The sequence below is a fragment of the Salvelinus sp. IW2-2015 genome, linkage group LG37 (assembly GCF_002910315.2).
Source record: "Salvelinus sp. IW2-2015 linkage group LG37, ASM291031v2, whole genome shotgun sequence".
NCBI classification, from domain to species: domain Eukaryota; kingdom Metazoa; phylum Chordata; class Actinopteri; order Salmoniformes; family Salmonidae; genus Salvelinus; species Salvelinus sp. IW2-2015.
Genome location: NC_036876.1, coordinates 8,491,111 through 8,517,937, shown reverse-complemented (window position 1 = coordinate 8,517,937; position 26,827 = coordinate 8,491,111). Strand labels below are relative to the sequence as shown.

The window sequence follows — 26,827 nt, the reverse complement described above, 5'->3', positions numbered from 1 at the left end:
TTTTTGGTGTGTTTTGTCCCAGGCAAGGATAAGTGTTCACCATCAAAATGTCAACTCAAAGCAACCTCTTCCAACCTTTGTTTCTCCATCCTTTTTTCTTTTCCCTCATTTTGCTTTCCTTTCTTGTTCTCTCTCTCTCTTCCTCTTTCATTCTCTTACCTTCTGCTCCTGTCTCCCCCTTCGTTCATTTGGTTAATTAGGGAGCACACTAGCATCTGTTAGCCTCCAGTCTGCCTCTGTGGCATTTTATAGCGAGGCACACACCTAGCCCAGCTCAGCTAATGTGATTGTGAGACTCCGTTTCAGTGCATATTTTTCACTTAAGATCCAGGACAAAGGGAAAATGTGCATTCGCAGTGTACAACAATGCCTCCTTGGCTAATCAGAGTTTTGTGTGGAATTAGAAAAGTAAAATGAATCCATGAACAGTTGGTGAACAGCTTGGATCCAATTGCGTTTCTTCTGGTCTATGGTCACTACATGTTTTGGGGGTAGCGGTACAAAGAACGTCACAGAAAGCATTGTGTCAAAATCATCCCTCCAAGGTTTTTGTTTGTGTACTATCCATCTGTCTCATTTTTAACAATGCATTTGACATTACTTGCAGCAGAGTATTCCTTAGAGCCCAACCGCTTGAATTGTGTCAACCATTTTGAACGAGTCAGTGTTTTCTGAAAGGTGTACACAGATCAGAGCTAGGGTTTGGGGACCTTCAGTTTTAAATGTTTTTGGCAACTGGTGCTCATCAAATACTGTAAATACAGGATCTTCAAAAGTAGTAATGTATATTGTCACTAAAGAACACATCTTCTGAAATGACCTCTCAGGGTAATGCGATGAGGAAACTGGTTGCTTCCAGTAAGACAAAGGTGACTTCTTGTCACATTGGGAAAATGCCAGTTTGTGCGTGTGTGTGTGGTACACACACACACACACACACACACACACACACACACACACACACACACACACACACACACACACTATTGACCTCTATATCTCATCTCCTCTATCCTAGATTGGGACCCGGTGGAAAGACGTGGCCACCAAATGCATCAAAGGRCACTTCCAGCCCCTCCTCCTATTCTACTCCAACCCAGACGGCAGCGCCATCTCCGTAGACGACGCCTCGCGCCAGAACTGCGATCACTCCCGCTACAAGGCCTCRGTCAACGGAGACGTCCAAGGTATACAAGACATCGGACAAAGGGACATTCTCTTTTCGTTCCTTTTATGGGAAGAACTACACAACTAACCCTAGAGTCATGGGAACTTTCCAGCACGTTGAGGGGAATAACTTCTTTCAATTTACAAATCAAAATCATGCAGAAAATGTTTTTTTTCCAGAATGCCAAGTCAAAATCATTTTTTATGTTGTCATCAAACCAAGATGTGCTTTTGCGATGCAGTCTATCTAATGATCTTTGACTTGAGACAACTTGAGACCAAAATGTGGTCTAGGTCTTTTGGAGACCAGATTGAAACTGTCCTCCTTTCCAAACTGGTTAAACCACCGTTCCTCAGCTTCACCTGTGCCAATTCCAAGGAACCACATACCACATTTATAAGTCATAGTTTCTTTTAATTCATGCTTAACAAGGGGGTGCTATATTTAAGTCATGCAGTAAATTCGCAGCCAATACGTTCTTCCAAGAGTAGAGTTCTGCAGCACCAGCCATTTGGAAGTAATGTCAGCAAGTGTTGCCAATGGTGTGACTGTGGTTAACTTTTTTTTTGACGGCGTGTGCTGAAATGCACACTTAACCAAATGACTGCCACTGCCACAGAGCAGTGGTTCTTCCAAGTTTTGACCAGAACTTTCTTTAAATATTTTGGTCAAACCGTGAGCCCCCTGCCAGACGCACATGAATAGCTTTTTATTAATTGCCAGCCCCACCACATTCAGTCTGAGCGAGAATCGTAAAAAAAAAAGTTGAGCTACAGTACACGTTGCAGTGTGGACAAAAAAGTGATGGGGTCAATTGGGTCTATTCGGGATGCAATTTTGGTGTCTTTTGAAGTGTCACCATTCATTTGACATTTATGTCAAGTGTCTAGACTGTGGATGACCAGAAAAGACGTGCTATTAACCGAAGTGACTATAACTCTACAAATACGTGCTGCCCTTTAAAACAAGTTTGTGTGCCATCACTTCAGTTGGATTTAGGGTTGCAAAATGTTCTGCTTATTGCCTCCTGATTACAGGAATATTCCACTGGCATTTCTGGAAAAGTTGTGAATTTTGGGATAGCTGTCGGAATTGAGCAATTCTTGTTGGATTAATGTTTAAGTGTATTAGCTAACGGTGTTCCAACCGATCAATACTTGATTTGAAACCGAACGACGAAAGTTCATGAGCCGAAGGCCTTTTTTTATTTAGTAAAYAAATGGTTAACCTTTATTTAACTAGGCAAGTCAGTTAAGAACAAATTCTTATTTACAATGACCAAACCCGGGCCAATTGTGCGCCGCCCTATGGGACTCCCAATCACGGCCGGTTGTGATACAGCCTGGATTCGAACCAGGGTGTCTGTAGTGACGCCTCTAGCACTGAGCTGCAGTGCCTTAGACCGCTGCGCCACTCGGGAGCCCCCTTCTTTTTTCGTATGATTTATTTATTTCTGACGTCAACCTCAACCATAATACTCATTGCTGTTGGCAATGGCAGGAAGTTGTTGATGACAACAGCTGAACATTTCTTTGTGGGGATTAAAAACCTTTGGATATGTTTGGGGTGGGGTTTATCCCCCTTAATGATCCTCCCTCTAACTCGATGAGCTGGCCTCGCCCCAGGTCGTCACGTTGCCATGTTGCCTTTAGAGGCAGCGCAGTGTTACAGACGAGCTTAAGAAGAAAGTGCGACCATTTTTATTTTTTAATTGTCATCCATTTCAGTTATCACACATTTTGTTAACTGGGTAGCGCTCCACTATTTGTATTTATTTTTAATTATTGGGGATATTTGGGGAATTTACTGAAAAGCTAATGGCATTTAACTACCAAATACCTAAGAATTCCTTTATGGGATTGATAAAATTGATCCCAACCCTGATTTTTCTCATACTCTTCTCCTTTCCGACCACCCAGCGCCTGAGTCTACAGTTCCAGGCCCCAAGAAGTTGGACCTGACCAGGGAGAACCTGAATGCCCTGCTGGGCCTTGGRGGCTTGAAACAGAAGAGCCAGAACCCCTCTATCCATAGTTCCACCTTTACCAGGGGCAGCGGCCAGACTAGCGGGGGCCGAGGACCAGGTACAACACTTGGGGTTGTGGGGTGGGAGAGAGAGAGGGAGGGATGGSTATTTTTACAGACAGGCTCTMGTCAAAAGTAGAGCACAATATAGGAAATAGGGTGCCATTTGCGATTCAGCCTTAGTRATTATTGCACATTCCTTTGTTATTGTGGAGCATGGCGTAATGTCTGCCCTTGTTTTGGTTCCCCTTTGTTGTTACTCCCTGCTTAAAGCCAGCAGCTCAACTGTACAATGTGTTTTGACTGTTTTCTATCCCCCAGCAATGGAAAATGTTACCAGTAGCTCAGGGCTTTTGAGAACAGCAAATCCACTCTGAATGACTGACAACAATAGCAGTCAAGTACCTTGTGGGAAAAGCGATGAATTGTCCTCACAACACTTAATTCAGGCAATGGAGTGACTGCAATGTGCATGCCGTAAAACCAAATTCTCTTATCATGATTTCAATTGGAGGCCTATATCTCGGAGAGCTGGGAGTGATCATAGCTCATATTCACAGAGAATCTGTTCTAGCACATTCTTTGTGCTACAGAGGGTGGGTCTGACATGASCGCAGTGGATAGTTCTAATCCGTCGTCTCTGACTTTCTCCTACATGGCGAGAGATAACACTTAGAAGGAGAGGGAAATGGTTTCCGCAGCTCCACGGYTTCCACCTCGGTGCATTTCCCCTCACCCAGCAGACAAGCCCGCCGTATACATTWGCACATTGGTCGGCCCTAAAGTTCCCCCCACTCTCTCTCCTTTACACACTCCGCACTGTTCAATGCGTCCAGGGGTCTCGTCGGGATAGAGGGGAGTTGGGTAGAGGAGGGATGGAGGGTGTGGAAGATGGAGAGGGAGTTGGTGTGGCCTAGGTTACTGTAGTTTTGTCTCTCTTCTTGTATTGGGCTGTAGAAGGTGAAAGAAAGTTCCCACTTGCGTGTTTGACTTGCTACACATTCTTTTTGCTCTGTTTCTGCCCCTTGTATTGTCTATTGGAATTTAAGTCCCTCTGTATCAGTTTCTCAAAATGACTGAAATGGAATGTCTTACATAATGTTTCTTTCTCCCCATCTTGCAGTGACACTGGGCACCAGTGATCCTAAGAGCCGTCTGAAGGACATCTCCAGAGAAGTGGCCCAGAAGGCAGGGGAAATCCAGGGGATGCACCCTTCCAGGAGAGACCAGGACAAGATGGAGAGGAGGAGACAGGATGCCCACTACAGAGGTGTGGAACTACACACAGGCACACTCTCACACACACACACACACACACACACACACACACACACACACACACACACACACACACACAGACCAATGAAAAGACAAGATAACCCTTGACACAAAGGTGTACAAAATGCACACGCAACCCACCATTATCAACATACATAACATCAAATCACCTGACCAACACAAACGACTAGCATTTCACTGTACTGGCCTAACATAATCAACCAGGCAGGGTGGTTTGGGAGCATTGTGTCAGGATAAGGATTAGAACTCTGACATCTGTTGAAGCCTGCCCTCATCACCCCCCCCCCCCCCCCCCCCAAATTTTTAACTCTAATCCTCTGTCATATTTCTCTCACCTATCCTGTCATTTAATTTCTCTGAACACCAAAGGGGTAGAAACTAGGGGCAAGGTGCTAGGAACTGAAAATGAACTAGCCCCCAAATCCACCATGCAACCACAAGCGGCCCTGTTAGCACCAGGCTCACGTCCCTTTATGATTGAATGCACCAGGCTAACAGAGGCTAGCGTCATGCCCGTGATGAATGGCGAGACTGGAAGTGACACTATAGTTGATGTAAGTGGAATAAATCCATCTCTAGTGCTGCTCGTGCCCAGGCTAGCGCTCCACTAAAAAGCTGACCTCAAAGCTACTGGACATACTTGGAAAAAGAGAAGCATAAGAAAGTTAGCACTCGGGTCAGATAGGAAGTGTTGATGTCAATTACAGACATTGGCTTCATCATAAATGGCACCCTATTCTCGATATAGTGTACTATTTATGAACACAGGTTTTTGTTCAAATGTAGTGCCCTATGTAGGAAATATAGGAGTTAGGGTTACCAGAACACATTACCCAGTTTTCATCTAGCATAGTGTAACTGTGTTGACTTTTAGCTTCCAACCCTAAAAGACAAACGTGCTGTGTTGTCATCACAGGCATAGTTAAACCATCTCTGTCGCCACACACACACAAGTCTCACACACACGCCATGTGAACAGTTATGTTCGAGGTGATTTAACTCTCGCACGCCCCGTCAGCAGAATCCATCTCTGTAGCGACTCTATCTCTSAGGAGAGGTTACATCTAAGGCGTTGTGGAATATAACCTCCCATAACTTTCTCTGTACATCTGAGACTCAGTGCAGGCCTCAATCCTAGATCACACACCCTGTCATGTTATTATTAATGAATATTAATATGGTGATTTAGGAGACACTTTTATCCAAAGGGATTTCCAGTTATAAAACATACACCTAGACCAGTACGTGTGTGTGTGTGGGGGGGGGGGAGGAATCAAACCCACAACTCTGATGTTGAAAGAACAATGCTCTATCCAACAGAGCCATTGGAATCATGAGAAGGCCAGTTGCTAGTCAAAATCATCCAAATGTTAWATACTGGTCCCTTAGTGCATRTCCTATTACTCTTTGTTCAAGRGCTCCATCAGTTAATAGAGTTGGARGGTAATTAGAAMAGCATATTTTTCATAAGTAAAGCTTTAACAGTGGCCCTTTTTCTCATTTGACATATGTGGCCCAAAATGTGTTACATGGACCCAGCTGGTCCACGATTACACCAATTATACCACGGGCTATTGCATACTGCACACCTTGTTTTGTGSTACAAACACTTTTTGTCCCCTGTAATGGTTTTAGGGCTTAAAAAATGTTTCATCCTCTTCCATTAAAAAGTGCTAGTCAATTGTTTCTATTTAGATTTTATTTTTAAATTCCCAAGCGAAAGAAGGTTTGATAGAGGTAGTACTGTATGTATGGTAGCTTCAGGTTCTATTAGTTGTGGATACAGCGAGGGTACAAGTGTCATCCAGTATAGAAATAAGCGAGCTTGTGTGTGCCTGTGCCCCCCCGGTCATATCTTTCTAAAGTGGCGGGCATGACTCAGTGTCCTTGAAAGACAACCACACACGCATACAAACATTTTGTCCTCTCAATCATGCACATCTCCAGGCCACAGACTCATCAGTTCAAGGAGTCATGGACAGCCAGCAGGGAATACACACACACACACACACACCATTCATCAATAATGTCTTCACAGACGTCACAACGTCAGGTCACTTCCCCTACTGCTACACCACAGAGACACATACGGCCTRCCGACATCCATTATTTACGCCTTCCTCTTGTCTACAGACGTACAGTACCAGTCAAAAGTTTGGACAGACCTACTCATTCAAGGGTTTTTCTTTATTTTCACWATTTMATACATTGTAGAATAATAGTAAAGACATCAAAACTATAAAATAACACATGGAATCATGTAGTAACCCAAAAAGTTTTAAACAAATCAAAATATATTTTATATTTGAGAATCTTCAAAGTAGCCACCCTTTGCCTTGATGACAGCTTTGCACACACTTGGCATTCTCTCAACCAGCTTCACCTGGAATGGTTTTCCAACAGTCTGGACGGAGGTTCCAAATATGCTGAGCACTTGGTGGCTGCTTTTCCTTCACTCTGCGGTCCAACTCATCACAAACCATCTTAATTGGGTTGAGGTCAGGTGATTGTGTAGGCCAGGGCATCTGATGCAGCACTCCATCAAATCAAACTTTATTTGTCACATGCGCCGAATATTTCAAGTGTAGACCTTACCGTGAAATGCTTACTTACAAGCCCTTAACCAACAGTGCAGTTCAAGAAGAGTTAAGAAAATATTTKCCAAATAAACTAAAGTAAAAAATTWWAAAAAGTAACACAATAACATAACAATAACGYGGCTATATACAGGGGGTACCYGTACCYAGTCAGTGTGCGMGGGTACAGGTTAGAGGTKATTTGTACATGTAGGTAGGGGTGAAGTGACTATGCAGAGATAATAAACAGCAAGTAGCAGCAGTGTACAAAACAAATGGAGGGGGGTCAATGTAATAGTCCGGTGGCCATTTGATTAGTTGTTCATCAGTCTTATGGCTTGGGGGTAGAAGCTGTTAAGGAGCTTTTTGGTCCTAGTCTTGGCGCTCCGGTACCGCTTGCCGTGCGGTAGCAGAGAACATTCTATGACTTGGGTGAGTCTCTGATAATTTTATTGGCCTTCCTCTGACACTGCCTATTATATAGGTCCTGGATTGCAGGAAGCTTGGCCCCAGTGATGTACTGGGCCTTACGCACTACCCTCTGTAGTGCATTATGGTCAGATGCCGAGCACTTGCCATAKCAGGCGGTGATGCAACTGATCAGGATGCTCTCGATGGTGTAGCTATATAACTTGTTGAYGWTCTMGGGAACCATGCCAAGTCTTTTCAGTCTCCTGAGGGGGAAAAGGTGTTYTCGTGCCCTCTTCATGACTGTCTTGGTGTTTTTGGACCATGATAGATTGTTGGTGATGTGGACACCAAGMAACTTAACTCTTGACCCGCTCCACTACAGCCTCGTTGATGTTAATGGGGGCCTGTTCGGCCTGCCTTTTCCTGTAGTCCACGATCAGCTCCTTTTATCTTGCTCACATTGAGGGAGAGGTTGTTGTCCTTGCACCACACTGRCAGTTCTCTGACCTCCCTATAGGCTGTCTCATRGTTGCAAACGTAATGATTTTGTTGGAGTCATGTTTGGCCATGCAGACGTGGGTGAACAGGGAGTACAGGAGGGAACTAAGTACACACCCCTGAGGYGCCCCAGTGTTGAGGATCAGCGCGGCAGACGTGTTGCMGCCTACCCTTACTACCTGGGGGCGGCCCGTCTGGAAGTACAGGATCCAGTTGCAGAGGMAGGTGTTTAGTCCCAGGATCCTTAGCTTAGTGATGAGCTTRGTGGGCACTATGGTGTTGAACACTGAGCTGTAGTCAATGAACAGCATTCTCACATAGGTATTCCTTTTGTCCAGGTGGGAAAGGGTAGTGTGGAGGGCGATTGAGATTGCGTCATCTGTGGATCTGTTGGGGCGGTATGCGAATTGGAGTGGGTCTAGGGTWTCCGGGAGCATTATCACAAAGTCATCCAGAACAGCTGGTGCTCTCGTGCATGCTTCAGTGTTGCTTGCCTCGAAGTGAGCATAAAAGGKATTTAGCTTGTCTGGTAGGCTCCCGTCACTGAGCAGCTCGCGTCTGTGTTTCCCTTTGTAGTCCGTAATAGTTTTCAAGCCCTGACACATCCGACAAGCGTCAGAGGTCAATTTTGATCCTGTATTGACGCTTTCCTTGTTTGATGGTTCCTCTGAGGGCAAAGCAGGATTTCTTATAGGCGTCCGGATTAGTGTCCCGCTACTTGAAGGCGGCAGCTCTAGCCTCTAGCTCGATGCAGATGTTGCCTGTAATCCATGGCTTATGGTTGGGATATGTACGTACGGTCACTGTGGGGATGAAATCATTGATGCACTTATTGATGAAGCCGATGACTGGGGTGGAATACTGCTCAATGCCGTTGGATGAATCCCGGAACATATTCCAGTCTGTGCTAGCAAAACAGTCTTGTAGCGTAGCATTCGCGTCATCTGACCACTTTCATATTGAGCGAGTCACTGGTACTTCCTGCTTTAGTTTTTGCTTGTAAGCAGGAATCCGGAGAATATAATCATTGTCAGATTTTCCAAATGGAGGGCGGGGGAGAGCTTTGTATGCATTTTTGTGTGTGGAGTAAAGGTGGTCTACAGTTTTTTTCCCTCTGGTTGCACGTGACATGCTGGTAAAAATGTAGCAAAACTGATTTAAGTCCCCGGCCACTAGGAGCGCCGCCTCTGGGTGAGCGTTTTCTTGTTTGCTAATGGCCTTACAGAGTTAGTTMAGTGTGGTCTTAATATAGATGAGAACTCTCTTGGTAGATAGTGTGGTCTACAGCTTATCATAAGACACTCTACCTCAGGCGAGCAATACCTCGAGACTTCTTTCATTTTAGACATRACGCACCAGCTGTTATTTACAAAAAGACGCACACTCCCACCCCTCGTCTTGCCAGACGTAGCTTCTCTGTTCTGCCGGTGCATTGAAAATCCCTCCATCTCTATGTTATCCGTGTCGTTGCTCATCCACGTCTCGGTGAAACCTAAGATATTACAGTTTTTAATGTCCCGTTGGTAGGATAATCTTAGATCATCAATTTAATTTTCCAATGATTGCATGTTAGCAAGTAGAATTGATGGCAGTGGGAGTTTACTCGCTCGRCTACGGATTCTCAAAAGGTAGCCTGATCTGCYTCCTCTTTTAATCCATCTTTTCTTCACGCAAATMAATCTGGACCTGTTCGTGYGAGAGCAGTATATCTTTCTCGTCGGACTCGTTAAAGGAAAAAGCTTCTTCCAGTTCGTGGTGAGTAATCRCAGTTCAGAAGTTATTTTCGGTCATAAGAGACGGWAGCAGCAACATTATGTACAAAATAAGTTTAAAAAAATAAGTTACAAACAATGCAAAAAAACAATCAAAATAGCACAATTGGTTACGGGCATGTAAAACGTCAGCCATCCTCTTRGGCGCCATCTTACTAAACCATCACTCCCCTTCTTGGTCAAATAGCCCTTACACAGCCTGCAGGTGTGTTGGGTCATTGTCCTGTTGAATAACAAATGATAGTCCCACTAAGTGCAAACCAGGTGGGATGGCGTATCYCTGCAGAATGCTGTGGWAGCCATGCTAGTTAAGTGTGCTTGAATTCTAAATAAATTGCTGACAGTATCACCAGCGAAGCACCATCACACCACCTCCATGCTTCACGGTGGGAACCACACATGCGGAGATCATCCGTTCGTCTACTCTATGTCTCACAAAGACACGGCGGTTGAAACCAAAAATCTCAAATTTGGACTCATCAGACCAAAGGACAGATTTCCAGKGGTCTAATGTCCATTGCTCATGTTTCTTGGCCCAAGCAAGTCTCTTCTTCTTGTTTGTGTTCTTTAGTAGTGGTTTCTTTTCAGCAATTCCATCATGAAGGCCTGATTCACGCAGTCTCCTCTGAACAGTTGATGTTGTGTCTGTTACTTGAACTCTGAAGCATTTATTTGGGCTGCAATCTGAGGCTGGCAACTCTAATGAACTTGGCCTTGTCCTCAGCGGCAGAGGTAACTCAGGGTCTTCCTTTCCTGATGCGGTCCTAATTAGAGCCAGTTTCATTATAGCGCTTGATGGTTTTTGCGACTGCACTTGAATAAACGTTTTTATAGTTCTTGACATTTTCACATTGACTGACCTTCATGTCTCAAAGTAATGATGGACTGTCATTTCTCTTTGCTTGTTTGAGCTGTTATTGCCATAATATGGACTTGGCCTTTTACCAAATAGGGCTGTATTCTACCCCTACCTTGTCACAACACAACTGATATGCTCAAAGGCATTAAGGAAAGAAATTCCAATAATTTACTTTTTACAAGGTACTCCTGTTAATTGAAATGCATTCCAGTTGACTGCCTCATGAAGCTGGTTGAGAGAATGCCAAGAGTGTGCAAAGCTATCATCAAGGCAAAGGGTGGCTACTTTGAAGAATCTCAAATATAAAATAGATTTGGATTTGTTTAACACTTTCAAAAAAAGTGTTTTGTTTTTTGATGTGTTCACTATTATTCTACAATGTAGAAAATAGTAAAAATAAAGAAAACCCATTGAATGAGTAAGTGTGTCCAAACTTTTGACGGGTACTGTATGTCCCTACAGTAKACTTCACCACAACCCCATTGTTCACATCCCACACTACGCCCCTGCTGTCTTCCTTAGCAAACCCTGTGTCTTGGGTTGGAATGGCATTGAAAGTCAGTTGCTGCACTTGGCAACGTGTCACAATCTACTGGCATTTGGCATTACAGGCGGCAGTTTGGATACTACGCCAGCTCGAGTGCAATGTTGGAATCAGAATTAGCCCTGCAAAAAAAGTGACTTTCCTAGRGACCTCAACCAGAAAAGGTTATTTAGACCATTAAACCACCCACTTCTCTCCTCCCACCCTACTTTGGCCTCAGATTAATTGATGGGGTTTTGTTTGCATCATCTTTTCCGTCAAGCCTTGGCGTAATGTCACCCAACGTGTTTATTCTTTCCCAGTGTTTATTTTTTCCCATTTTGTAAGAAAAACACGATAATTTAATGTCATATAGAATAATAACTTCTTGCAATGAAGCTCCAAATAGGTTTTGCTAGATGCTTTCTACCTCATTCTAGCCTACAAGCAAGAACAGCAGTTTAAGCTCTAGGGTAAATTATCTTGATTGTTTTTTCCTTCATATATGTACAGCAAAACCTGTAGAAAAAGCTTTTCCACATCCTCTTAAGTAGCAGACSTACCTCTAGGACAATGTCCTTACAAAACATGTACCCACACACTGCACATATCCTCCTAAACCACTTGAACAAATTCTCATAAAATCCTTTCATTCAGATCCAATCCCAGAGAGGTACTCACGCTCCGCCTCCCCACCGGAGAATGGCTTCAAGCAGTACCTGGATACGCACCTGTACGCCAGCCAGGGCAAAGGGCCCACCAAGACAGAGAGGACCCCCCACTTTGGCGGCAGGTCCTCCTCACACGAGGGGCCTCCTCGCTCCCACTCCAGGGTCCAGGTACAACCAGCCCCTCCCAGCAGTAGGGGCTTCGGTGGCGGCCATTACAGCCGGAGACTGGAGCAGCTCTCCAACGGCTATGACACAGACAGCAGCCGGGAGGGCAGCCGTAATGACAACTCCAGCTCCAGCAGCAGCAGTAGTAGCAGCAGGCCCAGTCGGCCATGGAAGCCCATGCGTGAGGTGCTAAACGTGGATAGTGTGATAAGCGGTGGTGGTGGTAGTGGTGGTAGTGGTGGTGGTGGAAGGGGTCACGAGCGCCGGGAGCACAGCCCCCACCGGAGACCTTCCAGCCAGGAGAGGACGTCACACCCCAACGAAAAAGACAGGGACCGGGACTTCACATGGGGTGGGCGTGAAGAGCACAAGCCCAAGAGCCTGATGACCATCTATGAGGACGAGCAGCGTCCTGAAACGGGCGGCAGCCGCAGTTCGGTGGAGTCGGAGGGCAAGGACAGGTCAAAGGGCACCACTGTGATGGCAGACACACTAAAGGTGCGCAGCGACAACTGGAAGATCCAGCGCACAGAGTCAGGATACGAGAGCAGCGAGCGGCTTAGCAACGGCTCGGCCAACCTGGACTCACCCGTGGTGGAGAACTTTATGTCCAAAGAGCTGAGGCCCATACCTGAGGTACACCTGACAAGGTAAACAGGAGTGTTATTTTTTTGTCTCAAACAGTTCCAAGTCAAACGCTGTCGCTGCCTTCCTCCAGCTATAATCTCTTTGTCACTCGTGTTATGATTCGACTGAGAGTCAAAATCGCTGCCATTTCTGAATAATTAAACGGTGAAAACAACTKATTCTAAAAATAGAGTAAGAGATTTTTTACGTAAGTACACATGGAGCAGAATCTGCCAACGTTATTGTACTAGGGTCGTCATTTGTCGTCTCGGCAGGGTGTCTTGTTTGGCGATGATCCCAACTAGCTGACGACTGCTCTCCTCCCAAGAGGGACAGCCAGTCAATGGCCGAAACKGGTCTAACCAGTGCAAGCCAATGTCTCCTGACAGTGGTGTTTCCATTATAACAACATAGTTAAATAMGTTAATTCATCCCAATGTATATAACAAACATTAATATACAATATAAATACATTGCTCAATATGTTGGGAGTGAATAATGATCTGTTTTTTTATGAGTCAGTATTAAGACTATGGGTCTTAATGACTAGTATTAATTTCTATTTAACATTCTATTGKACTGTTGGAGCTAGTAACATAAGCATTTTGCTGCACTTGCTATAACAAATGCAAATCTGTGTACATCACCAATAAACTTTGATTTGATAATGACTATATAGAAATCCATGTACAAATCTGTAAGTGAAATCTCACTAAGGCTTTAATATAGATCCTCTCTTTAGATCTCTGAACTTCATTGCTAGTTGATTTTAAGAGGTGATAGTGAAACTGTATCTAAACACTGTAGCTATTGTATTGGCATCCTACGATTCAGTGCTCCACTGCTGGGCACAATAAGTATTGACTTTTCTCAGTCTCCCAAATTCATCAATGCACCAGCCGAGAAGAGAAATGGATGTGAGCCATACATTTACCAAAAGAAAAAAGCTGTTTTTGGTGGATTAGTATCGTATAACTCCACAATAAATCATATACAGAACAAAGTAGTATGGAGTAAAGTGGATTTCTGTGTTTACGCTAGCAGTTTAGATCCAACTTAATCTCTTTAAAAGGTCAGTTGGGGGGAAAACCTGCATGCGGAGAGACACCATACAAAGGGACATGCATAGAAAGGCCTTTGTCATGTGGCGTCAGCGTTTGACWCAATTTGTATATTTCAGGGACCCTTTCTCTCACCGGAGAGGTGACGACTCCAAGGCCCACATCTTGCACTCCTCCTTCTCCTATGGTAAGTACTACAGGGTAAAGTTTCCCCTAGGTACAGATCTAGGATCAGCMTCACCTCCCCCAATCCAAACCTTAACTATTAGTGGAGAAAATGCAACACACTCCCAATATCATTATCTAGGGGCAACTTCATCCCACTCCATGGTGGTAAGTAACTTCTGCTGCTTTTTGACTGACACCGATGTTCGACTGGTGTATACACACTGATGTTATTCTAAGGAAACTGTGTTAAACATTGGGGTTAATCCTTTGTGGAAATTCACCGTTAGTTGTCCTGCCTCCCATGATGTTTTGTGCCAGTTACCTTTCGGCCCTCACTCCTCCTCAGAATAGGCAGCTGAAACTTTCCGATGGTAGGAAATATACTTCTCTGTCAGTCGCTTAACCCAATGTGTCTGATATGGAGGGAAAATAGACTCTGTTGCGGTCATTATCAGAGAATGATAATCTTTGTCATTATGTGCTTCAGAAGTGAAATAGTTTTGCCCCCCGAGATGTTTATTGTGCAGTATAAAGTCTAGAGATATTAAGAAACACCACTCTGTAATTTCCTTGATTTATGGTCCCATCAGTTGTGCAAAGGTTAGAGCCCAATGGTGGCGATTTGTTATGGAAGTACACGTGGGATTGGTTTCTCATTTACTGGACCGGTTCTTTTCCAGAGCAAAGTTCATGTGTGCTTTGCAGTGCACAGAGAGTAATATGATGTGTTCTGCCCTGAACAATGCATGTATGGGCCTGAAAAGTGGTAAGGAGAGGGGTGAATATCAATGTATCCGGTATTTTAACACTTAACCCTTAATTTGCAAGGTCATTTTTAACACTTAACACCTAGGCACCCAGTTTCAAAGAGAAGTGGAACAAATCTTACAAACTAATCAATAACTCCTGTGTCTGATTGAAGGCAACAAGCTTTTAGTACAAAAAACAAATAAATACAAGTCAGGTTTACAACTAGCTATTTTACCACCCAGACAAGATAGAGGGAGATTAGTTGATATGAATAGCAGCAGGAGGGCTCTCCGCTCGGCCACCCCTCACATACTGTATCTGTTTTTCATCACGTTCCCACTGTCTGAACCATCCATTCCAAGAGAGAAAAATAGATTTGTTTTGTAATGCTCCAATCTACGGCAGCCCTTTTAAACACCCGTCACCGATTCTCAGAATTGTCTGTGGAGTTTGTCCTTACAGAGCAGGAATGATGAGCGAGCTCATGGGTGCCTCCCAGCTGTGCCCAGCCGGGCAGAAAATGCCATGACCCGGCCTGTCAGAAGGTGGCATTCACACACACATAAATAAAATGCCATTTTCTGTGGCACCATACTTTTCCCCCTCCCCTCCTTTTATTTTGTCCTTTCTTCTCAATAACAACAAATGGGGTGAATGCGAGGTCTCAAACATCAGTGTTTAGAACAGCGGGACGGTGGGTTGGTTTTACGTAAGTCTGGTGAGCTGACTAATCGAAGCGGAAAAGGGTTGTGTTTTATGTCTGGCCTGTGAGCGTCTGTGTGTGCAGAGCAGAGCAATCCATGTGGAAACACTCCCTGGCAAGGAAACAAACACTTTTGAAGCCTTGATGTATTTATGACTGCTGTGATTTCTGATCCCCCTTAGGTAATTTTTTTCTGGATCTGTCATTTTGAGCAGTTTGATTTAAAACAGTGGGGATCAATTAAATCGTATTTTAATGCCTTCACAATTGTATTAGCTTATTGCACACACAGTAGGTCTACAAGAGAATCAATTTATTTCATTGTTCGGGCACCACTTTGATTGATTGCTGTGTTCTTGGCTTCCGGTGATATATAATCTGTAACAAAATGTCAGATCTTTCCAATTTTCCAACTATTTATATGATAACTTTTTAGGAAGGCTGACTTGTTGATAACCTGGGTGTTCGATATTTGAGTCACCCTATTTGAGCCAGGGCTGTTGCCTCTACTCCCCGCCATTTGCAAATTGTATTGACAAGCTCCAGCAAATGTTTTTGAATTCAATTTGGCAGGAGTTCAGCTGTGAGCCCGGGCTGCGCTGCAGATTCCAGAGGTCCATTAGAGGCTAAAATACTTTTTAAGATCAAAGCTGGCCAGGATTCAGTACAGACGTAAATAGTAAACACCATTTTATAAACAACAAACCTTTGTTTTGTCTGGATATAGTGTTACGTCTACAAACAACAGTCATAAAAGTAGAGAATATGGATGTTATGTCTAGATCTCTTCTGGAACAGCCGTCCAGACTTTGCCCAGCTAAATGACAGCGTTACATTGTGTTTTTGTTGCCGAGATGCCAGCCTAACCACAGGGTGCTAAAATGGATAGAATGCCTTTAGAGAAGGCATTCTGTCTGTGTGAGGGCTTCGAAAGGTCAAGGCTGCTGGGAGATGGGTGGAAAGTCCAACCGCTTCAAATGGCTGTATCCAAGCAGTAAATCATGCTATCGCTTGATTTACTCCGATTGGCTCCCGTGGTTCCCCAGACACTCGACTGGAGGCATAGACACACACTCTGCCGTGCTAATTTCTTGTTTTGCTATCGTGTTAGCACAACATCGCTAACACTTACTGAATATGACCCCCCCTTCTCCTTCCTCAGAATATCAACCTGTTTCATTCACAATGAAAGCCATATTGTACAGTGTCAAACTACATCAAATGAACACCTACATGCACCAACCTCTGTCACCAAGACACAAACTGTCTCTATTTATCAAGGCTGACAAATTATTGCTATATAGGTGTTAATTTGTCTGTGAAAGACAGAATGTTTTGAGCAAACAACAATTTTATAATATTAAAGGGGGATACCTAGTCAGTTGTACAACTGAATGCCTTCAACTGAAATGTGTCTTCCGCGTTTAACCCAACCCCTCAATGAAGTTAACGTCGTTGTGTTCAAGCATTTGTGGTGGCGTGTATTAGTGTGTCTAAGACTTAAGGCATGCCTTTGTGTGTGTGCGCCCACTGCTTTTGAGAGCACGCCTTGGCTCTGCTGCCTCAGCCTGTTTAGATGGAAAGAGTGCCTTTGGCTCCCAATGGGTAACCAAGCACAACCAAAGCATTTCCATGTTCTCAAAAGCTTAATAGGACTCTTCTGCATATTAATTTCAAACAATTATCCAGTCATGTCAGCTACCAAATCTCTCACATTTTAATGAAGATAGTAAATAGATAAACCTATATTAAATTCATGGAAATTATTGACATAAAGCAGATTCCGAGAAGGATTTCTTTCTCAGTCCTGTGTTATGTTACTGTACTTTGGTCTAATGCGCATCCAAAATGACACCCTGTTCCCRATACAGTGCACTTCTTTTGACCAGAGCTCTATGGGCCCCGTTCAAAAGTAGTGGAATATTTAGGGAATAGGGTGGCATTTGGGACGAAACCTATGACTCAGCGAGTTGGGAGCTGGGTTCTAATGCTCCCACGCTCCCAGGCTTAGAAAGCCCATTGACACCACTTAACAAGCCTGTGACTGATGTGTTAAACTTCGTGTTAATGCCCTGGGATAGAGTCCAAATTTATATAGCACCTTTCGGCTTGATGTTCTCAGACTGGGGTCCTATCAGCACWCCCATAAGCCATACCGAGTGGGTGGATTATGTTGAGTGATGAGACGATTTAATAAAAAAAGTGTCAATATTTTCAATATTCAACAATATGAACAGGCATTGGGGTTAATAACTATTGTATTTATGAAATTCGTAATGACTTTGAAATGAATAATTGGTTAGATTGTCAGCATTTTAACAAACTGTCTGCCTAAGTAAATGTGGAGTTGACACCCCAGAGAACTGATCGATTAATTTAAAAGTGTGAATTTGCTTTGCATTCGCTTGTGAGATCTGATATCTTTGGATCCCTGCCATCCACACCAGCTTGAGTTACATCCCTCTGATCAGTGTCTTATCCAGTTTCAAGCTGGAAAAGGAACTATCTTTAGATGTCAATAAATACTCTCGACAGATTTTGGGTCCTCTGATTACTCAGATGTACCATCAGATCGAATTTAAACTTGTCAAAAGGCTCTACATTTTTTGCCATGGTTCTCTTTTTCTCCTCCCCATAATTGATTCGCACGAAAACTGAATAGGTAGTGTGAATGCAAGTATGATTGATGTCAAGGAATTTGAAGGACTGCAGATCAGCAGAAAACCCTGAGCTCTACAAATCTTGACTCGGCAATCTTGAAATTGAAACGTCTGAAGTTGTTTCATTTAGTTGCTTCAACACAGCTATTTAAGACGTTCAAAAAGCTCTTAAATTCTGCTTTTATAATTTTTCATAACTGGGAGAGGTTGGAGTTTGTGACACCACTTGAGATATTTGGTAAGTAACCTGAAGCTCCTATATAGATGCTGAGCTATGATCATAGAGTTTTGAAACAATGTGATTAGTAAGATGTTGATTTGATTGACAGGTGTCCTTTCGACTGCTCAGGATAGTCCCATTCACTGAAATGGGATCAGTGGCATCAGTGATTTTTGTCCACAGAAACAGTATCTTRGTATTAAAATCACCACTGGAACACTAAATATTATGTACACAAACACCAGAGGCCATATTCTATCAAAGACAGTAAAGCTGGGTGTACACTACATGATTTTGGCCCCGATTTGGCTGTCCCAAACAGGTTTTTGAGATCGGAGACAATGTCGTTGCCCACTCTCGAGCAGAAGCGACAACTACTACTAGTATGCGTTCACAAGCAATGTTATTCAGTTCAAAATGTTCGCTAGATATTTAAACTCTGTATGGCAAGCGTGAATGTCTGACTGAAAACATTTATGAGGCTGCTTTTGAGCCACAGCTCATTTTTTTWTTTWWTTTTTTTTATAGAATTACAATTATTATTCATAATAGAAAAATCAACTTACATTGCTACATCAAAAATGTCTAACAAAACAAAACACAGGTATTAACAAGAAAATACTCAAACATACAAAAAATATCAATAAAATAATAKAAAAAATAAACAATTTTAGTGCAATTGTATTCACTCTGAAAAAATCTAATTATAATGATTCAGGAAGATGTTATTCTTGTTATTGTTCACTAGGGCCACAGCTCGTTCTAGCTACGTTAACAATCTAATGACATCATCACATTGTTTTTGCAAGAGAGCATGGTATGGAGAATCCTCACGACCACGTGAAGAATCTTGGAGTGTGTGACACCCATTTGTACCATATCGTTTAGTYTGCGCACCACTACGTTGGCAAGACAACAAAAAAACAACAGGAAAGACGGTTGTTAAATGTGAGCGGCTCAGCGATGTTAGGATTTTGAAAGTAGTGTACACCTGGCATAACTGGGTTTCAAAGTGTGTGCTCTTTTGGATTCATCCAGTAAAACACGTTTATTTTTACAGTGTTGAACCAAAGAAGCATATTCAAAATATGCTTTCTCGTTGTGCGGAAATGTGTATTTTTCTTACTGCAGAAACCGTATTATCGGTTTTGATTCATAGGGACACAAGCTTATCCATGTTGTTTCTTATGGCAGCATTAGCAACTTAACGCCACTGTTAGCAACACAGTTTCTGAACTATACTGTTGAACTTGTTGTGCCCCTAAGTGCGAAGAGATGGAACAATAACACATGACTTTGTTAATGCACCGTATTACAGAGGTATACATCAATTAAGTTGTTGGTCTCTAATGCTTATAGTTGTAAAACTATCAGAGTGACCCCAACTCTGCCGTTAACCACTTAAGAGATTATTCAACCATCGATTTGATGGTAATCGGATTGCCGGTGTCTGAACCATTTTGGGATCTGGTTAGAGGCATTTCTCTAACCGGAGAGCCGCAGCTGCCTTGCTCTTTGTTACACAACAGCAATGCTCCCCAGTCCCTCTGGTTCTCTCGGCAACAGCCGACACGACTGTAAAGAAGAGAGGATTTGCTACGGTAAGAAGAAATGTAGTGGAGGGCTGTAAACTGCAACCCACTTTGTTTTCGTATTGATATTGTTATGGTTGCGTGCCAAAATTGAAAATGAATAGCATCAAATTGAGAATCGCCACACGGACTTAGCGACATAAAAGCACGCAGCGTTGAGAGGGAGAGAAAAAAAGTCAGATCCCAGCGTAATAAATGCATGCCAGCTGAAGGGTTTTAGCCGGCAATGCTCCTGCGGAGAGCACAAAAAAAAGGAAAAGGTGAGAGGGTGAAAGCCGAGTATGCTTACACATCACAGACAGCCTAAGCCGTATAAAATGATGCACATTTTTCAACCATAAACTTTTAGCCACACTTCCTGTGAGAGCCCAAGGGCCTTAGAGGTTATATTGACACACGTCTCTTTGCAATGACATGAAAGGTAAACATGACATGGCCCGACTTTCTTGCCCTAGTTTCTTTTAATCGTGGTCATGCCCTTCTCTGCAACTGTCCCACTACCACTGATGGCTCCCTATTTAATCTGCTTGTCACTTGCTTTGTTGACATAGCTCACTGGGTCAGGCTCTGCCACTGGGGCCTAAATCTGCAAGGTGCAGAAAGTCCAGATGCTGGGCACCCTCTGCCTGTCACACCACCACCCCCCTCGGTTCAGGGTACGACCCTTGCCCCCTATCCCCCTCTCCCCACTGGGTTGAAGTCCTCACTTTGCATTAGCAAGAATTAGCATCATTAGCCTAAAGGCTAGCAGATTGGCCTGGGCTTTGGACTTTAGCTTTCTCTGAGGGGCCTTGGCCTCACTCATGCCGGATCAGACAGTGGTACATGGGGGCCAAAGGCACTCTACCAGACTGCCTCTCTACTTTGATGCATCCTCCCCCAGCACRGGGCTAGGCCCACAACCAAGTTAGATAACATGTCTGTGCTAGAGACAGGCAGGAAAATACTGTGAGTCTGTTCAAACATGGAATCAGAGCAGAGTCACATAATTTTTTGTGGTTGTGTGTCAGTGAGGTTAAGGGTTGAAAATGTATTTTAAAAAGTKATTTTGAGTACTTGATTCGGAATAGGGCAGTCTTGTTTGTGTAGCTGTAGAAAAGTAGTAGCAATCTACAAAATCAAATGAACTTATTCTTATCTTCCAGGTGAACACCCAACAAAGTCTCCAGACCTGCAAGATGCACATCTCAAATTGAGTCCAAGATTACAAAGGTAAAGCATGGTTATTGTACTACTTACAGTTGAGTGAAAGGGTTGTTTCTTTGATTATTTGATCTGTAAACTGGATATAGAGTAAAGATTCCAAAGATTGGTCTCTGCTATTCACCCATTTGAAGTACCAGTACTGATGCTAGTGATAAAGTATGCAATCTTATTCTGGATAGACTGTTTCATTGATGTCTATTTTTTTTTRTTTCTCCCTGCAACAGAAGACGAGCCTTCCGATATACGCCTGGAATTCTGGAGAGGAGGGACGGTATGGATGATGAGCAGGAGGATAACGTCGATGGCAGCCCCAGCCCGGTCAGCCCCTTTCCCCCATACCTGGCCAAGACCAGCAGCTCTGAGTGGAACAGCTCCGACAACCTCACCGGGCCCTTCTCCGAACAGGAAGAGACCAGGCCACTGGTCCCCAGAGAACCCTCCCCCCAACCTCATTACCATAACCTAGCCCCGCCTCTCCCCCCAAAGACTTACGCCCACCGATCGACAGACCAGTCAGGCTTCCGCACTCACCAGCTCCAAGAGCCCTCCCGGACAAGCCCCCGGAACGAGAGCAAAAATGGTCCGATCCCGTCCCTCTCCCACACCACCCTCCACAGGTGGATCGAGACGCCCCCCGAGCACAAGCTCTCGTCTGATGCAAGCTCCAAGTCAGGCTCGTCGGACCAGGACCGGAACGATCTGTCGGCCAGTGAGAGTGGAGAGGAGAGGTTCCCCAGCCCAAGGCCAGGGGACGACATGGATGACCTAGACTCCCCGATCGCACGGGGGATGGTTCTCCCCATGGTCCTCCCCACCACATACTTCTCTGTGGACAACTGTATGACGGACACATACCGGGCCAAGTACCACCAGAGGTCCACCCTATACACGGACACTAAAGGTGGGGAACAACACGCGTCGTCTGGTGAGAGCGACCTGGGAGATGGGTGGCTCCCCATCCCTGAGGCCCAACCTGCAGAGCCCCCCAAGAGCCGGCCTGAATTAGGTAAATGGAATTGTCTGTAGATAATTTGCCACAGGACGTGGGAAACACTTGGAGCCCTAATTGTTTGTGGTCATACCCACTTCACCATTTGTGAATGGCCAAAGTAAAAGCATGTTCCTGCTATAGATTTGTTTGTCATCAATAAATGTTACAAAAGGACCAGAACTTTCATTAAAGTCTATTACAGTGGTGGATAGTGTTTTCTTTGTGTGTTCTAATCTATGTCTCTGGTCTTTTGCAGGTTACTCCACCAGTAAACATACTGCAAAATGGAATCCTGTAACACCCAAAGGACTTGATGAACATGGGTTTCTATGATAGAAACTCCTGTTGAAGGGCCTGGTACGAAAGCCACAGTTAAAACAATCATCTCCTCCTACAAGTTTTGAGACCTTCTTACGGTGATGCTTATTTGTACAGATCTCATATCAGAAGTCAAACATGAATCTGGAATGCCAAAGAGATTGGRAACTCCCAAAGGCAGTAACAACTAGTCTGAAGAGTACTTTTCAGTTCAGCAGTAGTCACAGGAGTCTTGCGCCACCCCTGCAGAACAGTCTTTCTGCAGAGCAATCTTAGTACCATTGTGATTGTGGCCACTAGATGGCAGCTGCAGTAATTGTGGATTTGCACAGTAGAAAGCCCCAAAAACTACCGAAAGAGGATCTAAACCTAGGATGGTTATTGGTCAACGCAGGGACCTCCTCGAACTTACTTCCAAGGTCATCCACTGAGTTGAATCACAGAATGTCTCCCACAAAGCCACTTTTTCCCCTTAAGAGATTATCAAATACAATACCCGTAACAATGACAATAACCCGTCTCTAACCCATTTACAATTTACGCAGATAATCATTGGAATGCTTGTATTTCTTTCTGGAATTATGCTAATTTAAGTGTTATARGGTTACTGTGCTACTTCTGCCTATGTAACAATGCACAGGGTGAGGTAAATAAGCCTTGAGCAGGTTTTTAGTTTTTGGCTTCAGTATGGATTCATTCATGGAATAAGATTTTTCAGTTTGTGGACACTAGGGCTGGCACAATTACCGTTTAACTATGTGACCAACGGTTATGGATTAAGACTGTCATGATAATAAAATAACCTTCATAACTGTAAAAAAAAAAATATATACATTTGCAAACGAACAGAAGATGGGACGGCTGGGCATTGGTGCAGTTGAGTCCCTTTCTATGGTAATATGGACTCTTAACAACGTGATGAAACTTGGTTGCTCCTTGCTGAAACAAGTAAGGTGGTGCCTATGCAACGCAGCACACATAGAAATAGAATGAATAGACCAGGCTTGGAACCTCTAATCCTGGCAATTTGACTGGTAAGCTCATGGGTACACTCAATGGCTGCCTGGTATTGTGATGCAATATTTTCAATGGTTATGTAGATTGTTCATTCAAATGTGACTCATGCAATGAAATGTATTTTTTGTAATGTCAAGTTGAGTTGAATCAACAAATCACAACACATTGATAGGTACTCTAGGTTGAAGATATATAATACATATATTTTTACTTCCTACTTTGCTCCTATGGGCAAAGATTGTGGATGAATGAAGGTGGTTCACTCAGGCCATTTATCATAGATTCTTTTTTTATCAGTTCCTGTCTACTTAAGGGGGTGGCTCTCCCATAGACACCAATGCAATAGCACCTGGGTCTGGTCTACTTAGTTCCTTGACTTCCATTTAAAACAAATGTGAAAGTGGGATTTCTCACTTCCTCTTCCTTCTCTGCTATGCGTACACTCACCCCCAGTCCACCCATTATGCAATAATTGACTTGAATGGGGACACCTGTTCTATTCATTCTATTTATATGGCAGCACATGCAGTCAGGAGCAGAGAAAATGTGCATCTAAAAAATATATATGATTTTTTTGGCTGTTCTAATGTTATTACAGAGACTTATTTGGCTGGCCAATTGCCGTCATTGAAAATTCCATGACCGTCACAGCCCTAGTGTACGCTCGTCCATTGTTTTCGTAAGAGCCAGATGGGGAAGATTTATAAAATGATGTATTATTTTATATTTTAMAAATTAGTATAAATAATATTTTCTATAATTTAAATTATATTCTGATTTCATCTCTTCAGTTTGTGCTGGAAAGGGAACGTTTAACAATGAAGAGAAAAAAATACTAAATCTAGATTTTTCTTTGGTGGTCTCTGAGGAGAAATATTTTGCTAGCTAAGCCAGCCATGGTTAGGCCCTCAGAAACTAGACATCTGCCATTCAACAGTGACAGGGAAATCAACTAATCACATTTTGACTGGGTAGGACCGTTTTTACAGTATTGTTTTAAACTTCCGCTTTCTCAAAGGCCTAGGACACTTCACTCCTGATAGTATGAGCAGTAGCCTGGTTTTCCCACGGTCTAGCCAGCTTTTGTTGCCGTGTGCAGTGGCTGCAGCCACAAGTTATCGAGGAGGATGTTTTTTCTGGGTTAACATCACCCTTCAAGAATTTTTTTTTAACAAGAAGTTAAGTTTCACATTTTCATAGTTTGTTGAGTGTCACTTTTTTTTGCAGCTCGCGTGTTGCTAGCTATCACTTTGAAAATATGCGTGTGAAACATTGTTGCATTTAAACTTTAGATCACTGGTTACTTTGTGTGCTTAACGTGATAAAATGTTTGCAATGGGAAGTAATAGTTGTACATTTTAATGGTTGTGTTTTTGGTTATGATTGGCGGCCTACTGACACCTTTTGATGTGTCACTTATCGCTAGGCTATTGCTGATAGTGATGCTGTTAGGCCATAGATTGTTTAAACTGTTGTTGGTTGCATTGTTCCGTGCCGGGCGTGACAGCCTGATGTGTGGCTCAGGTCTGTTTGATTAATTAATGACGTCATCAAAAACCATTGCTACTCTTGCATTAGAGCTAGTGTAAATTAAGTGTAAATGTTAACTTTTTMGGGGGGGAAGATGTTTTAACCCCAATAAAGTCCAATAGTCCCGGTTCGTAGCACTACTTTAAAATGGATCCCAAGGGTCCCCTCATGTGGCCACAGAGGCACCGGGTGTTTGGTGAATCTGTTCTGGTCCGAGGTTGAATGCGAGTAGTGATTGTTAGGAGAGAAGCGTCTCAATTCATTGGCATTGGCACTGGCACAGTATGTTATCTGCCTTTTTAACTGTGTATTCAKTAGGAAGCAAACGGCCGAAGTGGGGAGGGACTAACCAGACTTGTCCAATAAGAATCGCTAATTTTCGTAAACATTTGTTTTCTATCCCTAGTTKGGATCGCAGTACATTGTGTCTCACACTCCTTTCCAGATATAAGCTTCTTCGTCTGCTCTTTTTAATGTTGCTCCTGTCCATACTGGGTAGTATGTTAAAGGTATGTTAGGTCAAACCATGTTTCTATATATTTGTCTTCTACTCCTGGGTCAAATACATGTGTCAAATACTTTAGGTGTGTTTCATTTCGTTTTCCCCATACAATGGAACCAATAGAATTTGTTCCAAAAGTCCAAACTCCAAGCTAAATCAAGCCCATCTCAAACTGGTAAGTATTTGACATATGAATTTGACTGATGTCTGTTGGTTTAACTCTTAAGCCTAAACCTCAAGAATGGATTGAGTAATGGATTATGAGGTAGAAAAGGCCTGCTTTTCCACAGGTATTGTTCTAGCTTCACCCCCAGAGATGATCACATTGGCTAGTGATGCTGTAAAAAGTTATGTTTATTATTATTTCTGTTGTCAAATATGTTTTATATATTGCTCGGCAGACTTCACTGCACAGTGCCTTTTCTATTTTTCTATGTCGAGAGGAGTTGAAATAGGAGCCATTATTTGTACAAAACTGCTTTTATAACATTTGATTTCATTTTTATTGATTAAAAATTGTTTAATAAACCATTTTATTTAACCATAGCATTGTCTACACATTTTATTTTAAACCATGAAATTTTCACAATTTTAAGTTATTCTCATGACATTAATGTAAATAAAAAGCCTACTTGGGGTAAATGTAATCTCTGCAAAACAAAATCTTATGTAAAGTACTATATTTTATGGATATGTCTGTCCGTGAGAGATTAGGGTAAATGCAATTGAACACCCTATATGAAGTTATACATTGTATTGTAAGAGTAAACGGGAAGCTGAGTTGTGATATATGGAGCACAAAAGGTTTAGCCATGGAGGCTTGGAAACCTGAAGCTCTGCTGCCATCTACTGCATGGAGGAGGTTATGGTACGCCACCGGATGTGGACAACATATATACAAAGGGTGTGTACCAATAATGTCTCCTTTCTCCAGAGGGGTATACTACGAAGAAAGTTAGATCTATTCAGGGTTTTCTAAAGCTAGCCAGCTTCAGTTAGCTTCCCATTCCAGCTCAGGCTTCATCTGTTCTACGAAGGTGATAATGCTCGTCTGCCTTCCACTAACTCCAGCAGGCTTGTAAATGCACAGGCATGTCGCACGTGGCTAGTCGAACGCCGAACTCTTCATTGAGATAATGAAGCATCAATCAATGGGCAAGTCAGTTCCACATTTTAATTTGTGCTGAAATCAAAATGAAAGAAAAGTTATCTTGCAAATTCAACAGGCTATTACGGAAGTCCAGAGAGGACATAGTGCATTCAAAAAGTATTCATACCCCTTGACATTTTGTTACGTTACAGCATTGTTATAAAATTTATTAAATAGTTCCCCATCCCCTTCAATGTACACACGTTTTTTATACATTTTTGCAAATGTATAAAAAAAAAAGGAAATATTACATTTACAGTGGGGCACAAAAGTATTTAGTCAGCCACCAATTGTGCAAGTTCTCCCACTTAAAAAGATGAAAGAGGCCTGTAATTTTCATCATAGGTACACTTCAACTATGACAG

At 43.0% G+C, this 26,827-nt stretch overlaps 1 protein-coding gene across 2 annotated transcripts in view; it reads left to right on the top strand.

Annotated features, from left to right (window-relative positions):
* The window catches only part of LOC111960274 (inactive ubiquitin carboxyl-terminal hydrolase 53), a 67,736-nt gene extending 41,878 nt beyond the window's left edge, over window positions 1-25,858 (top strand). For both annotated transcript variants that reach the window (XM_023982195.2, XM_070437926.1), the window contains exons 10-17: window positions 1,019-1,187; window positions 3,088-3,252; window positions 4,317-4,463; window positions 11,789-12,617; window positions 13,775-13,842; window positions 20,894-20,960; window positions 21,179-21,960; window positions 22,202-25,858. In XM_023982195.2, the coding sequence (XP_023837963.1) occupies window positions 1,019-1,187; window positions 3,088-3,252; window positions 4,317-4,463; window positions 11,789-12,617; window positions 13,775-13,842; window positions 20,894-20,960; window positions 21,179-21,960; window positions 22,202-22,278 (2,304 nt within the window). In that variant the 3' untranslated portion in view covers window positions 22,279-25,858. The remainder of the gene's footprint in view (window positions 1-1,018; window positions 1,188-3,087; window positions 3,253-4,316; window positions 4,464-11,788; window positions 12,618-13,774; window positions 13,843-20,893; window positions 20,961-21,178; window positions 21,961-22,201) is intronic.
* Window positions 25,859-26,827: the final 969 nt, after the last annotated feature.